This window comes from Drosophila biarmipes, chromosome 4 (assembly GCF_025231255.1).
Source record: "Drosophila biarmipes strain raj3 chromosome 4, RU_DBia_V1.1, whole genome shotgun sequence".
Taxonomy (NCBI): domain Eukaryota; kingdom Metazoa; phylum Arthropoda; class Insecta; order Diptera; family Drosophilidae; genus Drosophila; species Drosophila biarmipes.
Genome location: NC_066614.1, coordinates 301,865 through 319,600, shown reverse-complemented (window position 1 = coordinate 319,600; position 17,736 = coordinate 301,865). Strand labels below are relative to the sequence as shown.

General features: G+C 33.2%; 1 protein-coding gene across 6 annotated transcripts; it reads left to right on the top strand.

Annotated features, from left to right (window-relative positions):
• The first annotated feature begins 317 nt into the window (after positions 1 to 317).
• Positions 318 to 17,393, top strand: LOC108024903 (ATP-binding cassette sub-family D member). 6 transcript variants are annotated; one of them, XM_050886889.1, is made up of 9 exons: positions 330 to 553; positions 6,455 to 7,107; positions 7,167 to 7,265; positions 7,336 to 7,475; positions 7,536 to 7,708; positions 11,783 to 12,645; positions 12,706 to 12,795; positions 13,644 to 13,769; positions 17,198 to 17,393. In XM_050886889.1, the coding sequence occupies exons 2-9, from the start codon at positions 6,518 to 6,520 to the stop codon at positions 17,295 to 17,297; spliced, it is 2,181 nt and encodes a 726-aa protein (XP_050742846.1). In that variant the 5' UTR covers positions 330 to 553; positions 6,455 to 6,517; the 3' UTR covers positions 17,298 to 17,393. The 6 variants fall into 6 exon arrangements, with proteins under 6 accessions (XP_043947173.1, XP_050742846.1, XP_050742848.1 ...); XM_050886891.1 differs by lacking the exons at positions 12,706 to 12,795; positions 13,644 to 13,769 and adding exons at positions 16,081 to 16,170; positions 17,019 to 17,144 and having other exon boundaries at positions 331 to 553; XM_050886890.1 differs by lacking the exon at positions 13,644 to 13,769 and adding an exon at positions 17,019 to 17,144 and having other exon boundaries at positions 331 to 553.
• The last annotated feature ends 343 nt before the right edge of the window (positions 17,394 to 17,736 follow it).

Here is a 17,736-nt window from a genome sequence, read left to right as displayed (position 1 = left end):
AAATCATCGATGTCTCATTTAGCCTCTACTAGGGACGTCCTGCTCGCACTCACGGAAAACGTAAACGTGCGATGACATCACGAAAACCTTTTTGAGCGAAATTCGGTGGAAATTTTTAATACAACATATATTTCTACCGATTTTTCGGCAAAGGAAAGATTTCTGTGACACTCATGATCTATTATCTGACAAAAATTTCTCGAATGGCAATGTCGTGGATTAATAGCATTCACAGTCCCTACTTTTTTAAGAGAAAAAATTAACCGAAACAGCAATAGCCATGCACATTTCTGTACATATATGTATAAATAAATGTATGTATGCGAAGGCACGTAATTATGCGTTCGTACATACATACATACGTATGTACTTTGATTAAACCCATTACGCTCTAAGCTCTTGTGTAGTTCGGTCGCAATAATAACTTATTCAACGTTGAAGCCATGCCTTTCTACCGGGAATTTTTTTGTTTAACGTAGTACAACTTTGGATAAACCTTCATTTTCTGAGCAACAATCGATTCAAAACAAGGAAAAGAGCGTTGCAAGTATAAGTATGTACATTCATATGTATAGTATGATAGAATATGTAAAACAATTTGTGCGTCAGGTTTCACTTGAATTAAAAAAAATGGATTTGTACATAATAAAATGATAAAACCATTGTTACATATGTATGGAACAGTCTGCAATGCACATTGTTGATATGTAGATACATAGTTTTGTTCAAAATTTTGTTTCAAATTGTTTCTGAAACATTTGTATTTAATTGTAAACACATAAGTATGAACATTGTTTACACATAAGTATGAACATTGTTTATACATAGTGGACGTTTCAAATCATAAAATCAACCTCCTTTGTCATTATGCCCGTTAATCGAAAAGTAAAAAGATTTATTTAGGGTGCGTCTCAAACTTTCAGTAAAAAAATGTTTTATTACAATACATAACAATTTTTTTCTATTTTTAAATATACCCTTTCAGAGCGTATAATGATTTTAGTAACAAGATTGCAACGTTTCCGTATATACATACATATTTATATTCTGGACTAGTATCACTACACAGAAAAAAATTGATATGATATGATGGTCAATTTGATGAAATCCAATATCAATTCGGCCCTGATATGTCACATATCAATTTGATATGATCGAAATGTTAAAAACGATATTTCGGTAATATCATTTTTACATTATCGGTATCACTTTTTTCTAGAAAAAAGCTTTGACAGAGCTTTTTTGTCACAATCAAGCGTTGGCTCAGAGGGCTAGCGCTTCGTTTTTGATACACAAGCCTGAGGGTTAGCGGTTCGAGTCCTCGCCGTGACAATTTATTTTTATATTTTTTATTGAAATCTGAAATCATTTAAATGCAGTTTTGTTGTAACAATTATAAGGACATTTTAGATATTATTCTTAAACACTTCAAGCATACTCTGCCTTGAAGCGTACTTGAACCTGGGACCTTCAGCATCAGAGACAGACACCTTACCAGCTGGTCTATCGCACAACGTTTTCCGCGGGCGTTAAGTTTAAAAGACATGAAAACCATGTTAGTGCAAGCGAGACAAGATGTTTGAAGTAAGCCAAGTCGAATTTTGCATAGGTCTATTTCGCTTTCACTCACGCAATTAACGCCGCCATATTGCTCTTTCCTCTCTTTTTCGATGTCAAGAAATATTCGAAAAGAGAGAATTCGAGAAAATTACATTTTTTGGTATCAATTTGAAAAAAATGATATCATTGGTGTTTTTTTTTTTAACATATAGCCTCCTACTCTTGGAAATAACATTTTTAAATTAGTTCTGAATTTTGAATTGAATTTAATCGACATCGGAAAATTGGTGGAAAAATAATATTTAAAAAATGTATCTTTGGTTTGCGTAGAAACGGACGGACTGACGGACATGGCTAGATCGAGTCGTCTTGTGACGCTGATCAAGAATATATATACTTTATGGGGTCGGAAACGTCTCCTTCACTGCGTTGCAAACTTCTGACTGAAATCATTATACCCTCTGCAAGGGTATAAAAATATACCTTTGATGTTTTTTTTTAGCATATAACCTTACATACTTGGAAAAACGTTTTTAATTAGTTCGGAATTTGGTATATATTTTTATAAAATCCGACGACTATACCATATAGATGCCATAGGAGCGATCGGAAAATTAGTTAATAGTTTCCGAGCTCTCACCGTTCATACGGACGGATCCCCGGCTAGTGATCCTGATTAGGAATATATATACTTTTACTTGTAACTTTTTCTCTTATTCTCGATTATAGTATAGCCTTTTACTTTACGAGTAACTGGTATAAAAACAATCTTTAAACTGACAGTTTTTAGGATAAATGGCGTAAGCGAATCACAATCCATTTTGTTCTAGTCATTAAGACTCGCTGCCATTCAGCTCAATTTATTCTTCTTTACAAAAAACTATTTTGGTCAAAATGGAGATAACTACGTTCCAAAGTCTAATCTTAATAATCTTTAAACTTCCGCCATTTAATCTTAATTCTTTGGGTTTCTTTTACTTTGGCTGTGCGAACCCGCGTTTATCAGTTACCTTTCGCGAATTATATTACTAACATATACTTACAACTATACATACTTGTGTATATCGCTTGTTAAAATCTTTGTTGTCATTACAAAAATTGAATATTTAAAACATTATTTCCTTAAGAGGAGACATAAAGTATATATATTCTTGATCAGCATAACTAGACCACTCGATCTAGCCATTTCCGTCTGTCCGTCCGCTCAATTTTAAAGTTATCGGGCAGAAACTTTCCTTAAAGTTTTATTTCGTTTGCAGGTAGTATATAAGTCGGAACCAGCCGGATCGGACAACTATATATTATAGCTCCCATAGGAACTATCGGAGAAAACATTAAACAAATATTATATATTCGGTGTTTTTTAACATATAACCTTCTAAGCTAGGAAATAACATTTTCTAATTAGTTCTAAATTTCGAATTAAATCTTATCAAAATCGGACGACTATATCATATAGCTGCCATATGAACAATCGGAAAATTAGTGGTAAAATAATATGAAAAAATTATGTCTTTGGTGTTTTTTAACATATAACCTTCTAAGTCTGCCGCCCACATAACATCTACTGAAAAAGCCGGTAGGTGGCGCCCTAAAATATCGCTTTTCTGCTTATATATCTTCATTAACGGGTATCTGATAGTCGAGGCACTCGACTATAGCGTTCTTCCTTGTTTTCAAATATTTTTATATGTTTATGTGAAGTTTTGTACTGAGTAGCGGGTTGAGAAGTTGTATGTATGCAAAGAAATATTTAATGTTCCTATTTTTCTAGTTACTTCCCTTACTACGTGAGTAGGTACAAGGTGCAATATGCGACTGTATATTGGTAATCTAATCCACTAAAACGGTGCTTAGATTAGTACGGTTATTATCTTTTTTATTGAAAAGTTACTCAATATTTGGCCCAGCTACGTTTGAAAATGTATTTGCGGATAAGTATATATGTATGAAAGTGTTATCTTACTTGAAATTATTTTTTGTTATACATTATATACTTTAAAGATATAAAACATAAAAAATATGGCTGTGAAAACTCTTTTTAGATATCCGCAAAGGCAATACGACGTCGGCCTTATCAAATCGTTGGGGGACCTTTCAATTCAATTCTTTCTATCGAGAAAATTCGTTAAAGTCTTACTAACTAGTATATTTACAAAACGCGGCGAATACGGACTTAAATTTTGTAGCGGGATTCTTCCTAATATAGTTCATATTGCTTATTCAGAAGTGTAAGAATTAAAGCAAGTGAAATTTTATTGTGTATCATAACTAAGTTTCTAAGGTAACTTGCCGTAAATCTAAATGACATTATTATTGAGTCAAAATCTGCCAAGCGTGCCACCCCGTTCCGTAGGTCTGATTTTCGTCGATCTTTGTTGCACTCAGTCATTATTCTATATCTTTGGAATGGTTAAAGATATCTTTATGATGTTTTCAGTAACCTTTCAAGAGTTACTATTGCATTAAAAAAGAAGTTTTTTTTTGGTTTTTATTTTGCTAAAAAATAAATTTAATTATTTTTTTAAGTTTTATTTTATTTAGTGATCTTTACAAGTCGGTTGGTCTAATTGACTGTTAATATCTAAGAAGACCTATATGGACAATCAGTTATATTGCTAACATTTTGAAGGTTGTTTGTCCTAAACTTATTTCGAGTTTCGAAACTTTATTTTGGATCTCTATAGTTCAGTTAAAATCGTGCGACAGAGTCTTAGCCTGCCTGTTAAATTGTCTCGAACCTATAAACAAAAAAAGTGTTAGCAGCATTCTGTTTGATGTTTTTTATACCCTGATATCAATTAGAAGATAGCAACCATAAAGTATATATATTCTTGATCAGCGTCACTAGACGAGACAATCTAGCCATGTCCGTCTGTCCGTCCGTTTCTACGCAAGCTAGTTTCTCAGTTTTAAAGCTATTGTGATAAAATTTAATTCAAAATTCAGAACTTATTTAAAAATGTTATTTCTAAGCTTAGAAGGTTATATGTTAAAAAACACCAAAGATATAATTTTTTCATATTTTCCTACTAAATTACCGATTGTTTCTATGGCAGCTATATGACACAGTCGTCCGCTTTTGATCAAATTTAATTCGAAATTCAGAACTAATTAAGAAATGTTATTTCCAAGTTTTGAAGGTTATATGTCAAAAAGCACCAAACCTTTTTTTTACCCTTGCAGAGAGTAATGATTTCAGTCAGAAGTTTGCAACGCAGTGAAGGACACGTTTCCGACCCCATAAAGTATATATATTCTTGATCAGCGTCACAAGACGCTATATCGACACGGCTATTGATCCTGATCAAGAATAAATATACTTTACTACGTCGGAAACGCTTCATTTTACCTGTTACGTACTTTTTGACGAATCTAGAATTCTTTTATACTCTACGAGTAACGAGTATATAAATGATTTCCTTATTTCTGACCATTTCTTTGACAGCCATATTTATACCCTTGCAGAGAGTATGATGATTTCAGTCAGAAGTTTGCAACGCAGTGAAGGAGACGTTTCCGACCCCATAATGTATATATATTCTTGATCAGCGTCACAAGACGAGTCGATCTAGCCATGTCCGTCCGTCCGTCTGTCCATCCGTTTCTACGCAAACTAGTCTCTCAGATTTAAAACTTTTCTATTTATATTCCCAATATTATGAAATAATATGCCAAAAAGGACCAAAGCTATAATTTGTTTCATGTTATTTTCCCACCAATTTTCCGATCGTTCCTATGACAGCTATATGATATAGTTAACCGATTTTGATAAAATTTAATTCAAAATTTAGAACTAATTAAAAAATGTTATTTTCAAGTTTAGAAGGTTATATGTTAAAAAACACCAAAGATATAATTTTTTTATATTTTCCGACTAATTTTCCGATCGTATTTATGGCAGCTATATATATAGTCGTCCGATTTTAATAAAATTTAATTCGAAATTGAAAACCAATTAAAAATTGTATTTCCAAGCATTGGAAGTTATATGTTAAAGTCACCGAAGATATAAGTTTTTCATATTATTTGACCACTTATTTTCCGATCGTTCAATGGCAGCTGTATGATATAGTCGTCCGATTTTGATAAAATGTAATTAAAACCCATAAACAAAATTTTATTTCCAATTAAAAAATGTTATTTCCAAGCTTAGAACGTTATTTGTTAAAAAACACCGAAGATATCATTTTTTTTTCGTTTTTTCCCCGATAGTTCCTATGGGAGCTATAAGATATAGTTGTCCGATCTGGCTGGTTCCGACTTATATACCACCTGCAATAGATAGAAGACTTTTGGGAAAGTTTGAGGCCGATAGCTTCATAACTGAGAGATTAGTTTGCGTATAAACGGTATAATGGTATAATAATATTCCCAAGAGTAGAACTAAAATTTAATTTTTAAAAAAAAGTTTTTTGATTATTCCCATGTGAGCTATACGATTTAGTTGTTCGATCCGGCTCGTTACGATATTACATATGCTACCTGTACTATAAGAACGACTTTTGGGTAGGTTTCATCCTGAAGGCTTAATAACTGAGAGACTAGCTTGCGTAAAAACGGATTTGGCTAGATCGACTCGTCTTGTGATGCTGATAAAAAATATATTTACTTTATGGGCTCTGAATGAAGTTATTGTTATGCAATGGTATAACCAAAACTTCTGATATCAAACAAAAACACCTCTAAACCTTTTAGTCGAATAAACAATCATTACTCGTCATAAAAGTCGATATCAGAACTTTTGTACGTTAATGGTGCGCGATCGCCACGACCCCTTACCTCGTTAAGAGGTTTTTTTGTTTGATAGAAATTAAGACCTACTCTATGAAATTTTGACATTTTGATAATAATTTCTGTTTGGTTCTATATTTTAAAATAACTTTATTTTCAGATTTACCTTGATCTTTCATTAAGTGAAACAAATCGTCCCTGGAAAATTATATTTTATGCAAAAATGAGTGTCCTATCCAAATATGTTGACTGTTTTGCAGAAAAATGTGAACATAATGGGCTAACAAAACACGTTTTCAGCTATGCTCTTGTGACTAGTGCTATATTGGCACTTACTATCAAGGTGACTATCCCCTACGCGAAGAAAGGAATAACTCAAAATGGAAAACCCAAAGTCCACAATGGGACACTTACACCATTGGAAGCAGATATTTCAGAGGAGGATTTAAAGCTAGCGGAGGCCGAAAAGTTGTTAGTTGCTCAGCAGCAAAAAAAAAAATCAAATGATTTTGTTGAGCCAGGACTAAACCAAGAATTTTTGAAACAACTGAAAATGCTTTCAAAAATAATGATCCCACAGACCTTATGTTACGAAACTGGATTGCTGGCTGTTCATACATTTTGCCTAATTTCTCGCACATTTCTTAGTATTTATGTGGCTGCTTTGGAGGGAGCCCTTGTAAAATTCATAGTACGAAAAGACGTTAAACAATTTGCTCTTGTATTACTGAAATGGTTCGGGATTGCTATCCCTGCTACGTTTGTTAATTCCATGATACGGTTTCTTGAAAGTAAACTTGCTCTGGCTTTTCGGTAAATAACATATTTGAAACCTTAAGAAAGTATATACATAATTTTACTCTTTTATGTAGAACTCGACTGGTACGTCACTCATATCGTCTTTACTTTAAAAACCAAAATTATTATAGAGTATCGAATTTGGATGGACGCATTGAAAATGCGGATCACAGGTAAGTTTTAAGGTTGCAACCTTTACATCCATCAGCTAATTAATTATTTAAAAATGTATTTCTCTTATAGACTTACCGAAGATATTTCCGTGTTCGCTAGCTCTGTAGCTCATTTGTATAGTAGCCTGACAAAACCATGTTTCGATCTAATGCTTATTGGCTTGGCATTGATGAGATCCTCTAGAAAAATGAAAGCTAACATTATAACCGGTTAATTCGTATTTAATGAGTATGTATCATGCATAACTGAATATTTTTTCCAACACGCAGGACCGGCTTTATCTGTTGGTGTTATTGCTCTAACAGCCCATATATTACGAATCGTGTCACCGAAGTTTGGACAGTTGGTATCGGAAGAAGCCAATAGGTATGGCTACTTGAGGCACATTCACTCCCGCATAATAACTAATGCAGAAGAAATCGCCTTTTACGGTGGTCACAAAGTGAGTTTATCGTTTGTATTTAAAGTTTGCACCTTTGCACATTTGGAACATTTAGCATAAGTTTTATGTAGAATACTATACAAGACTGTTTTTAACGTCACCTTTTACTTTCTTATAAGACCGATTGGGAAGGCGCATGTATTTGGTGTTAAAGAAAGCTCTTGTAAAGAGAAATAAGCGAAAAAGTCAAGCAATGACAGACACCAAGCTGATTCAAAAGTAAAATTGGTTTTAATGTGTTAATATATCTTATACAAAAACAAGAAGACAAAGAATAAATCTTACATCAGTAAGCCGAAGTTTCTATACTTTTGCCGGTCTTAGGATGGTTGTAAGTTTCCGATTTTTAGAAAACTAAAACGTCCCATTTCAATTAACTATCGTATCAAACAAAAACACCTCTTAACGAGGCAACAATAAAATGACGACCTTCAACAATAAAAAGTCCTGATATCAAATTTTGTGTCGAAAATGTGTTATACAACCTACTAAATAAATACATTTTCTTTATTTTTTTACATTCCAAAATTGTTTTTAACTTACTAACTGGTAGAACTAATGTTTCTTACATTTAGATGTTGGATATTATATGAAACTTCCAGGACCTTCTAATATATAGTTTGGAATCGCTTTTCCAGCAGATGTAATGTGGGCGGCAGGCAAAATTAAGCGTTTTAACAATCCGTGGGCGTTAGAGTGGGCGTGGCAAACTTTTGTAAGCAGCAAAGCAGTATTTTAGGGCGCCACCTACTGGCCACTTCAGTCGATGTTATGTGGGCGGCAGACAGTTTTAACCGATTGTGGGCGTGGCACATTTTTTTTAAGTCAATCGATAGGTATTGATGAGACACACATTTCAGTTAAAATTTTGTTTCTATCATAAAAACTGTAGGCGCTACAGATTTTCGCGGATTGTGGGCGTTAGAGTTGGCGTGGCACCCCGCTGAAAGCCCAGGAATCTGCATGCCAAGCTTGACTGTTCCAGCACTTATAGTTTCCGAGATCTCAACGTTCATACGGACAGACAGACGATCAACTCGGCTAGTATTCCTGATCATGAATATATATACTTTATGGGGTCGAAAACGCTTCTTTCTACCTGTTACATACTTTCCGACGAATTTATAATACCCTTTTACTCTACGAGTAACGGGTATAAAAACATTGTACCATAATTTTTAAACGGTAGGAATTAGACAAATCGTGTTTAAAAGGCGTACATAGTATTTGGAAATACATTTCTAACGACGCACAGCACAAGCTTCAGTACTACACATTTTACGGGTATACAATGTTGCAATTTTAGCTGTTTCTCGCCAAACTAGTCATTCCAAAAGTAATAAAACTAATGTTTCTTATATTAAGATGTTTAACATCGTCTAAAATTTTCTGGACTCTTAAACATCGTTTATATATATATATATATATATATATAATTTTCCTGAAAATTTTAGACGATGTTAAACATCTTAATATAAGAAACATTAGTTTTATTACTTTTGGAATGACTAGTTTGGCGAGAAACAGCTAAAATTGCAACATTGTATACCCGTAAAATGTGTAGTACTGAAGCTTGTGCTGTGCGTCGTTAGAAATGTATTTCCAAATACTATGTACGCAAATATTCATAATTTTTACCTTTACATTTTTTTACCACTTTTTTTCAAACGAATTGATTTTTTAAGTCTTGGTATGCAACTGATGTTTCACTCGAAGCAATACTGTAGTTTTTCATTTTGTCACTTCGTCTCTACGGGGACTGCCGTTCACTGTGATGTTTTTAAAATCGTAAAATTGTATTGGTCTAACTGAACATTTTATAACTATAATTATCAATAACTTTTAAAAGTTATAAATGTACATTGTGGTTTCGTTCAAAATTAAATGAGCCTTTCATCTAAAGTGATAGTTTTCTATACCAATAAACTTTCATGAGTTAAGTTGGCTCCACGGAGCCTTGTCCTCAGAACTTTTGTTTCCGAAGTAAATTTCACTTTGATATAGCATAAAACAATACTTTCAATAGATGCAAGTATAAAGAGTAGTAAAATCACTAAAGAACCAATCGGATTTCTCAAAAATACTATTTCACATTTTTGATTAGCATGAAATATTTTCTATATATACTTTTTAAAAATTAATTAAAAAACTAAAATTTTCAAAAAGTGCTCGGTTTAAAAATGTTTGTCTTCAGCTGTAGTTATCCTATTTTTTAATTTCATTTGTATTAAATCTTCTGAAACCTCTAATTTTAATAATATTATAGTAAAGAGAAGTCCGATTCGGCTGGTTCCGACTTATATACTACAATAGATAGCTTTATAACTGAGCGACTAGTTTTCGTAGAAACGGACGGACAGACGATCAGACGTACATGGCTAGATCTTCTCGTATAGTGATGTTGATTAAAAATATATATACTTTATGGTGTCGGAAACGTCTTCACTGCGTTGCAATCTCTTGACTTAACTCATTTTACTCTCTGCAAGGGTATACAAATCGGACAACTAATAAAGCTGCTATAGAAACGATCGGATTTTTAATGTAATGTTGTTTTCGACAAACATTTACGGCATTAAATTAAAATGTGGGGTTATCTTTATATAACTGTGTTAAGTTTTAGTTTTCTAAAAATCGTAAAGCTGTAGACCACAATACTTATACGGAAACGACCTGCAAGGATATAGAACATGCAACATATTGAGGAACATTTGTAAAGTTATTGTTACGTTCTTTTGTGTAGAAGATTTTACGTTAGGATAAATATTTTTTTCAAATATCACATGAACGTAACAACATTATACATAGTAAAATACAATTTAACCAGCAATTTTGTTGTGCTTACACTAGGAAATAATACATTTTTCATTTCATTGTTCTTAAATTTTTCTGGCTGGTTTTTTCTTTTTTTTTTATTTTATTCTACATTTTAAAATTTAAAAAAATGTATATTTTTTAGGGTAGAAGCTAATACGTTAAGCAACAACGATGTTTTAAGTATTTTACATTTAAAAAATTATATTTTATCATTCCTGTGGGAGCTTAGGATATAGTCGCCTGAACGGTTGCGGTAATCCAGCTTGTTTAAAATACTAAGTGGTCTTTGGCCCATATACGTTGGAGAATTGCAAATACCGTGTCCCTTGATTTACATTCCACAACGTCCATACATGTCAATTTGTAGTCTTTGCGACCAAATAATATACCCCGACACACGGGATGATATGAAACAGAAAGAAATATATGAGATGATATGAAAGATATAGATGATATGAAAGATAAGATGAAAGATATAAGATGCATTTTGAAGTTGGTCAGCCTTGAACACATCGCCCAACGATATTCAATTTTAGATTTTTGTTTAAAGTTGATTAGTGAAAAATTGGTTATTGTTTTCAGTGATATTTTTTAATTTTACCAGCCAATTTTTTTTGTGCCTACACTAGGAAAGCATACATTTTTCATTTCATTGTTCTTAAATTTTGCAGGCTGGTTTTTCCTCTTTTTATTTTATTATAAATTTTTAAATATTAAAAAATGTATATTCCCTAGTTAATAAGTTAAAAAACACCGATGTTATAATTTTTTTACATTAAAAAAATATTTTTTATCACTCCTGTGGGAGCTTAGGATATAGTCGCCTGATCCGTGTCGTTCCGACTTATATACTACCTGCAATAGAAACACAATTTTTGGGAAGGTTTAATTCTAATAGTTTTAAAACTGAGAGACTCGACTGCGTGGAAACGGGGGGATAGATCTACTGTGATTTTATTGTAATGTAAACAACCTGTTATATGTTATAGGTAAGTTATAAATTTGTTAAAAAAATAAATACTTTTTTTATAACGAAATATGCATTGCATAGCCTTAGAGTCCAAAACGGTTTTAAACAAAAAATTTGGTAAAATGTAAACAAAAGGTATTCTTGTTATATGTTATAGGTAAGTTATAAATTTGTTAAAAAAATAAATACTTTTTTTATAACGTTATATGCATTGCATAGCCTAAGAGTCCAAAACGCTTTTAAACAAAAAATTTGCAACGGTCTTTTTTATAATTTTATATTTTTAGGTGGAGATGCAGCAGCTACGGCAGGCATACAACCGTCTAGTAAATCAAATGACTACAATTTTTAACCAAAAACTTTGGTTTATTATGCTTGAACAATTTTTTATGAAATATGTTTGGTCCGGTACTGGAATGATTATGGTGTCACTTCCTATTCTGACAGGCAGTGACGTAGGATCTGCATCAAAGCCCGACTCGGCCATTACGGAGTCGCGTGTTAGCGAACGTACGCAGTATTTAACAACAGCTAGAAATTTACTAATTTCTGCAGCAGACGCTATTGAGCGATTGATGTCTTCTTACAAAGAAATTGTGTCGCTTGCTGGATACACTTATCGCGTGGCTGGCATGATGGATGTGTTCGAGGAAACTGCACAGGGACTCTACTGCAAGGCGAGTGTAATAGATAACAATCAGTCAAAAGGAATTATAGAGCACCGTAACGGAAAGCCAATAGCAAAGGGTCGCATTATTTACTCAGATGATCCGGAAAATATGTCAATAAACTTACGTGCAGTGCCAGTAGTGACACCAAACTGTGATATAGTTGTACCGAAACTTACATTGTGCATCGAGCCTGGGGTGCATTTGTTAATAACTGGGCCGAACGGTTGTGGTAAATCCAGCTTGTTTAGAATACTAAGTGGTCTTTGGCCCATATACGCTGGAGAATTGCAAATACCGCGGCCCGTAAAAGATATTCCTTGTATGTTTTACATTCCACAACGTCCATACATGTCAATTGGTAGTCTTTGCGACCAAATTATATACCCCGACACACGGGATGATATGAAACGCAAAGAAATATCTGAAAATGAGTTAAGATGCATTTTGAAGTTGGTCAGCCTTGAACACATTGCCCAACGGTATTCAATTTTAAATTTTTGTTTAAAGTTTATAAGTGATAAATTTATTATTATTTTCAGTGATAGTTTTGACGTTGTTCGTGATTGGAAGGATATATTATCTGGAGGTGAAAAACAACGTATGGCGATAGCTCGCTTGTTTTACCACAAGTAAGAACAAATCAATGTCCTTCATTTTTTAGTATCCAAGCTTCAAAATCGCTTTACTTTATCGCGGAACTTTAATTGCAACTCATTTTTTGACTATAAAGCTGATATTAGAAATGTTTTATATAAATCTTTGGGTATTGCAAAAACAATTCAATTACAGAAATCCGAGGACTTTTTTGGGAAGGAAGGAAAATTTAATTGAAACGAAACTTTCGGGTTTAATTGTTATATTTTTTTATTAAAATATCTGTCATATTATTCCTGGTATAAGCATTTCGCCGAGGCGCCTCCATTGTGCATGTGTCGTGCGGCGTTTATAATGAGGGTCGCATTTTTCATTTGAATAAAGAAAACAAAAATATGTTTTTTTTTTAAAGTATATTTATTAGTTAAACCAAGTATATTACTATAAGATTATTAAATCCCGAAAATAATAAATTTTATCTCGTTTTCATAGGACGTTTCCCTTAATTTGTAATAATGAAAAACGAGAAATCGCACTTCAAAGTTTTCCAGCCGCTCGGCCTTACTCACAATTTCGCCTGTAACTTTAAAAATATTTCGAATTTGGATAGTTTGGGTATACATTTGCGCTAAAAAGGAAAATAGATTTTTTTAAGCCTTGAAAGCATGTTCCTTCTAGGTAGATGTTGACTTTAGAGGTTCGGGAACGAAAATCATAATTTTTTTTACTAAATTTTAATTGAATGAATAAAAAACAAAAGCATTTGCAACCCTAGTCAACATCAGCGTAACGACTTTAAAGATAACAATTCGCGTGATATAGTATATATTTATACTAGTATACCTTTATTCTAGCATTGAATTAATGTATGTTTTTCTTCTAGGCCACGTTATGCCCTACTTGATGAATGTACGAGCGCAGTGTCTATAGACGTTGAAAGCTCAATATATGAAATTGCTAAAGGCATGGGAATTACGCTGTTGACTATAACACACAGGCCTACCTTATGGTAAGAATTAATTATTTGAACTTTGTCCTAATTAAATAAACATTCTGCTTTAGGAAATACCACACACATATATTGGAGTTCGACGGCCTTGGCAACTGGCAGTTTAGAAAAATGAATGAAGATGAGCAACAAAAGGAACTATTCCTTTCTTAGTACCATATACATACATATAAGTTAAGTTTGCTCGCCTTGCCAACTTTAAACTATTCAATTAAATTCAACTATTCAATTTCAATTATTGAAAAAATATATTTAAATTGTTTTTCGCGTGCTCCACAATGCTGATTAAATTTATAAATCCTCAGGTATTCAATAAAAAGACAGGTTCTATATATATAGAACAGGATATATATATATATATAATGCATAGAAGACATGTTCCGTATGTTATAGTTTGTAAATTAATTAAAAAAATAATAATAAACAGCCAGACAGACAGTTAGATCCGCATCAAACGGATGGACTCTGTCGGAAGGGGGTTTAAGGTAATACCAAACGAATACCGCATTTACCTAGTGAATTTCGACGATCGAAGTAGGCGCTGCCTAAGGATGGAAACATAAAGCTAGTATTCACATCGATCAAAACCGCAACATAACCATGGTAGTGAGCGAGAGGCAAATAGACGGCTAAAGCTTTTCATCGGGTTTGTTTTTTAGGTCGGTACTTATATGTGCTAAGAAAATACTAGTAAAAATACTTGGACATGGACATCACGACGGTCCTTTTTATGCATATAATGTAAGCTCTGGTCAAAAAAATGTTGGTCACGTCCTGCTAATATACCAGTAATACGATCTCTGCCATGCTCTCCATTAGGGGAACACTGGACTTTATCACCACCATCTACTTGGCCGACAATGTGAAGCTGAAGGATGCACTGGATTCTTTAGGGAGGAGGATACATTAAAAAAATATTTTTTATCACTCCTGTGGGAGCTTAGGATATAGTCGCCTGATCCGTGTCGTTCCGACTTATATACTACCTGCAATAGAAACACAATTTTTGGGAAGGTTTAATTCTAATAGTTTTAAAACTGAGAGACTCGACTGCGTGGAAACGGGGGGATAGATCTACTGTGATTTTATTGTAATGTAAACAACCTGTTATATGTTATAGGTAAGTTATAAATTTGTTAAAAAAGTAAATACTTTTTTTATAACGAAATATGCATTGCATAGCCTTAGAGTCCAAAACGGTTTTAAACAAAAAATTTGGTAAAATGTAAACAAAAGGTATTCTTGTTATATGTTATAGGTAAGTTATAAATTTGTTAAAAAAATAAATACTTTTTTTATAACGTTATATGCATTGCATAGCCTAAGAGTCCAAAACGCTTTTAAACAAAAAATTTGCAACGGTCTTTTTTATAATTTTATATTTTTAGGTGGAGATGCAGCAGCTACGGCAGGCATACAACCGTCTAGTAAATCAAATGACTACAATTTTTAACCAAAAACTTTGGTTTATTATGCTTGAACAATTTTTTATGAAATATGTTTGGTCCGGTACTGGAATGATTATGGTGTCACTTCCTATTCTGACAGGCAGTGACGTAGGATCTGCATCAAAGCCCGACTCGGCCATTACGGAGTCGCGTGTTAGCGAACGTACGCAGTATTTAACAACAGCTAGAAATTTACTAATTTCTGCAGCAGACGCTATTGAGCGATTGATGTCTTCTTACAAAGAAATTGTGTCGCTTGCTGGATACACTTATCGCGTGGCTGGCATGATGGATGTGTTCGAGGAAACTGCACAGGGACTCTACTGCAAGGCGAGTGTAATAGATAACAATCAGTCAAAAGGAATTATAGAGCACCGTAACGGAAAGCCAATAGCAAAGGGTCGCATTATTTACTCAGATGATCCGGAAAATATGTCAATAAACTTACGTGCAGTGCCAGTAGTGACACCAAACTGTGATATAGTTGTACCGAAACTTACATTGTGCATCGAGCCTGGGGTGCATTTGTTAATAACTGGGCCGAACGGTTGTGGTAAATCCAGCTTGTTTAGAATACTAAGTGGTCTTTGGCCCATATACGCTGGAGAATTGCAAATACCGCGGCCCGTAAAAGATATTCCTTGTATGTTTTACATTCCACAACGTCCATACATGTCAATTGGTAGTCTTTGCGACCAAATTATATACCCCGACCCACGGGATGATATGAAACGCAAAGAAATATCTGAAAATGAGTTAAGATGCATTTTGAAGTTGGTCAGCCTTGAACACATCGCCCAACGGTATTCAATTTTAGATTTTTGTTTAAAGTTTATAAGTGATAAATTTATTATTATTTTCAGTGATAGTTTTGACGTTGTTCGTGATTGGAAGGATATATTATCTGGAGGTGAAAAACAACGTATGGCGATAGCTCGCTTGTTTTACCACAAGTAAGAACAAATCAATGTCCTTCATTTTTTAGTATCCAAGCTTCAAAATCGCTTTACTTTATCGCGGAACTTTAATTGCAACTCATTTTTTGACTCCAAAGCTGATATTAGAAATGTTTTATATAAATCTTTGGGTATTGCAAAAACAATTCAATTACAGAAATCCGAGGACTTTTTTGGGAAGGAAGGAAAATTTAATTGAAACGAAACTTTCGGGTTTAATTGTTATATTTTTTTATTAAAATATCTGTCATATTATTCCTGGTATAAGCATTTCGCCGAGGCGCCTCCATTGTGCATGTGTCGTGCGGCGTTTATAATGAGGGTCGCATTTTTCATTTGAATAAAGAAAACAAAAATATGTTTTTTTTTTAAAGTATATTTATTAGTTAAACCAAGTATATTACTATAAGATTATTAAATCCCGAAAATAATAAATTTTATCTCGTTTTCATAGGACGTTTCCCTTAATTTGTAATAATGAAAAACGAGAAATCGCACTTCAAAGTTTTCCAGCCGCTCGGCCTTACTCACAATTTCGCCTGTAACTTTAAAAATATTTCGAATTTGGATAGTTTGGGTATACATTTGCGCTAAAAAGGAAAATAGATTTTTTTAAGCCTTGAAAGCATGTTCCTTCTAGGTAGATGTTGACTTTAGAGGTTCGGGAACGAAAATCATAATTTTTTTTACTAAATTTTAATTGAATGAATAAAAAACAAAAGCATTTGCAACCCTAGTCAACATCAGCGTAACGACTTTAAAGATAACAATTCGCGTGATATAGTATATATTTATACTAGTATACCTTTATTCTAGCATTGAATTAATGTATGTTTTTCTTCTAGGCCACGTTATGCCCTACTTGATGAATGTACGAGCGCAGTGTCTATAGACGTTGAAAGCTCAATATATGAAATTGCTAAAGGCATGGGAATTACGCTGTTGACTATAACACACAGGCCTACCTTATGGTAAGAATTAATTATTTGAACTTTGTCCTAATTAAATAAACATTCTGCTTTAGGAAATACCACACACATATATTGGAGTTCGACGGCCTTGGCAACTGGCAGTTTAGAAAAATGAATGAAGATGAGCAACAAAAGGAACTATTCCTTTCTTAGTACCATATACATACATATAAGTTAAGTTTGCTCGCCTTGCCAACTTTAAACTATTCAATTAAATTCAACTATTCAATTTCAATTATTGAAAAAATATATTTAAATTGTTTTTCGCGTGCTCCACAATGCTGATTAAATTTATAAATCCTCAGGTATTCAATAAAAAGAACCTGTAAATGTATATATATATATATATATATATATATATATATATATATATAATGCATAGAAGACATGTTCCGTATGTTATAGTTTGTAAATTAATTAAAAAAAGAATAATAAACAGCCAGACAGACAGTTAGATCCTCATCAAACGGATGGACTCTGTCGGAAGGGGGTTTAAGGTAATACCAAACAAATACCGCATTTACCTAGTGAATTTCGACGATCGAAGTAGCCGCTGCCTAAGGATGGAAACATAAAGCTAGTATTCACATCG

Excerpts from the sequence above, each read along its gene's own strand:
- LOC108024903 (XM_044091238.2), top strand. The coding sequence starts at position 6,518 with ATGAGTGTCCTATCCAAATATGTTGACTGTTTTGCAGAAAAATGTGAA. Across the intron at positions 12,796-13,643 it reads GCTCGCTTGTTTTACCACAA|GCCACGTTATGCCCTACTTG; the intron begins GTAAGAACAAAT and ends TTTTTCTTCTAG. Across the intron at positions 13,770-13,822 it reads ACACACAGGCCTACCTTATG|GAAATACCACACACATATAT; the intron begins GTAAGAATTAAT and ends ATTCTGCTTTAG.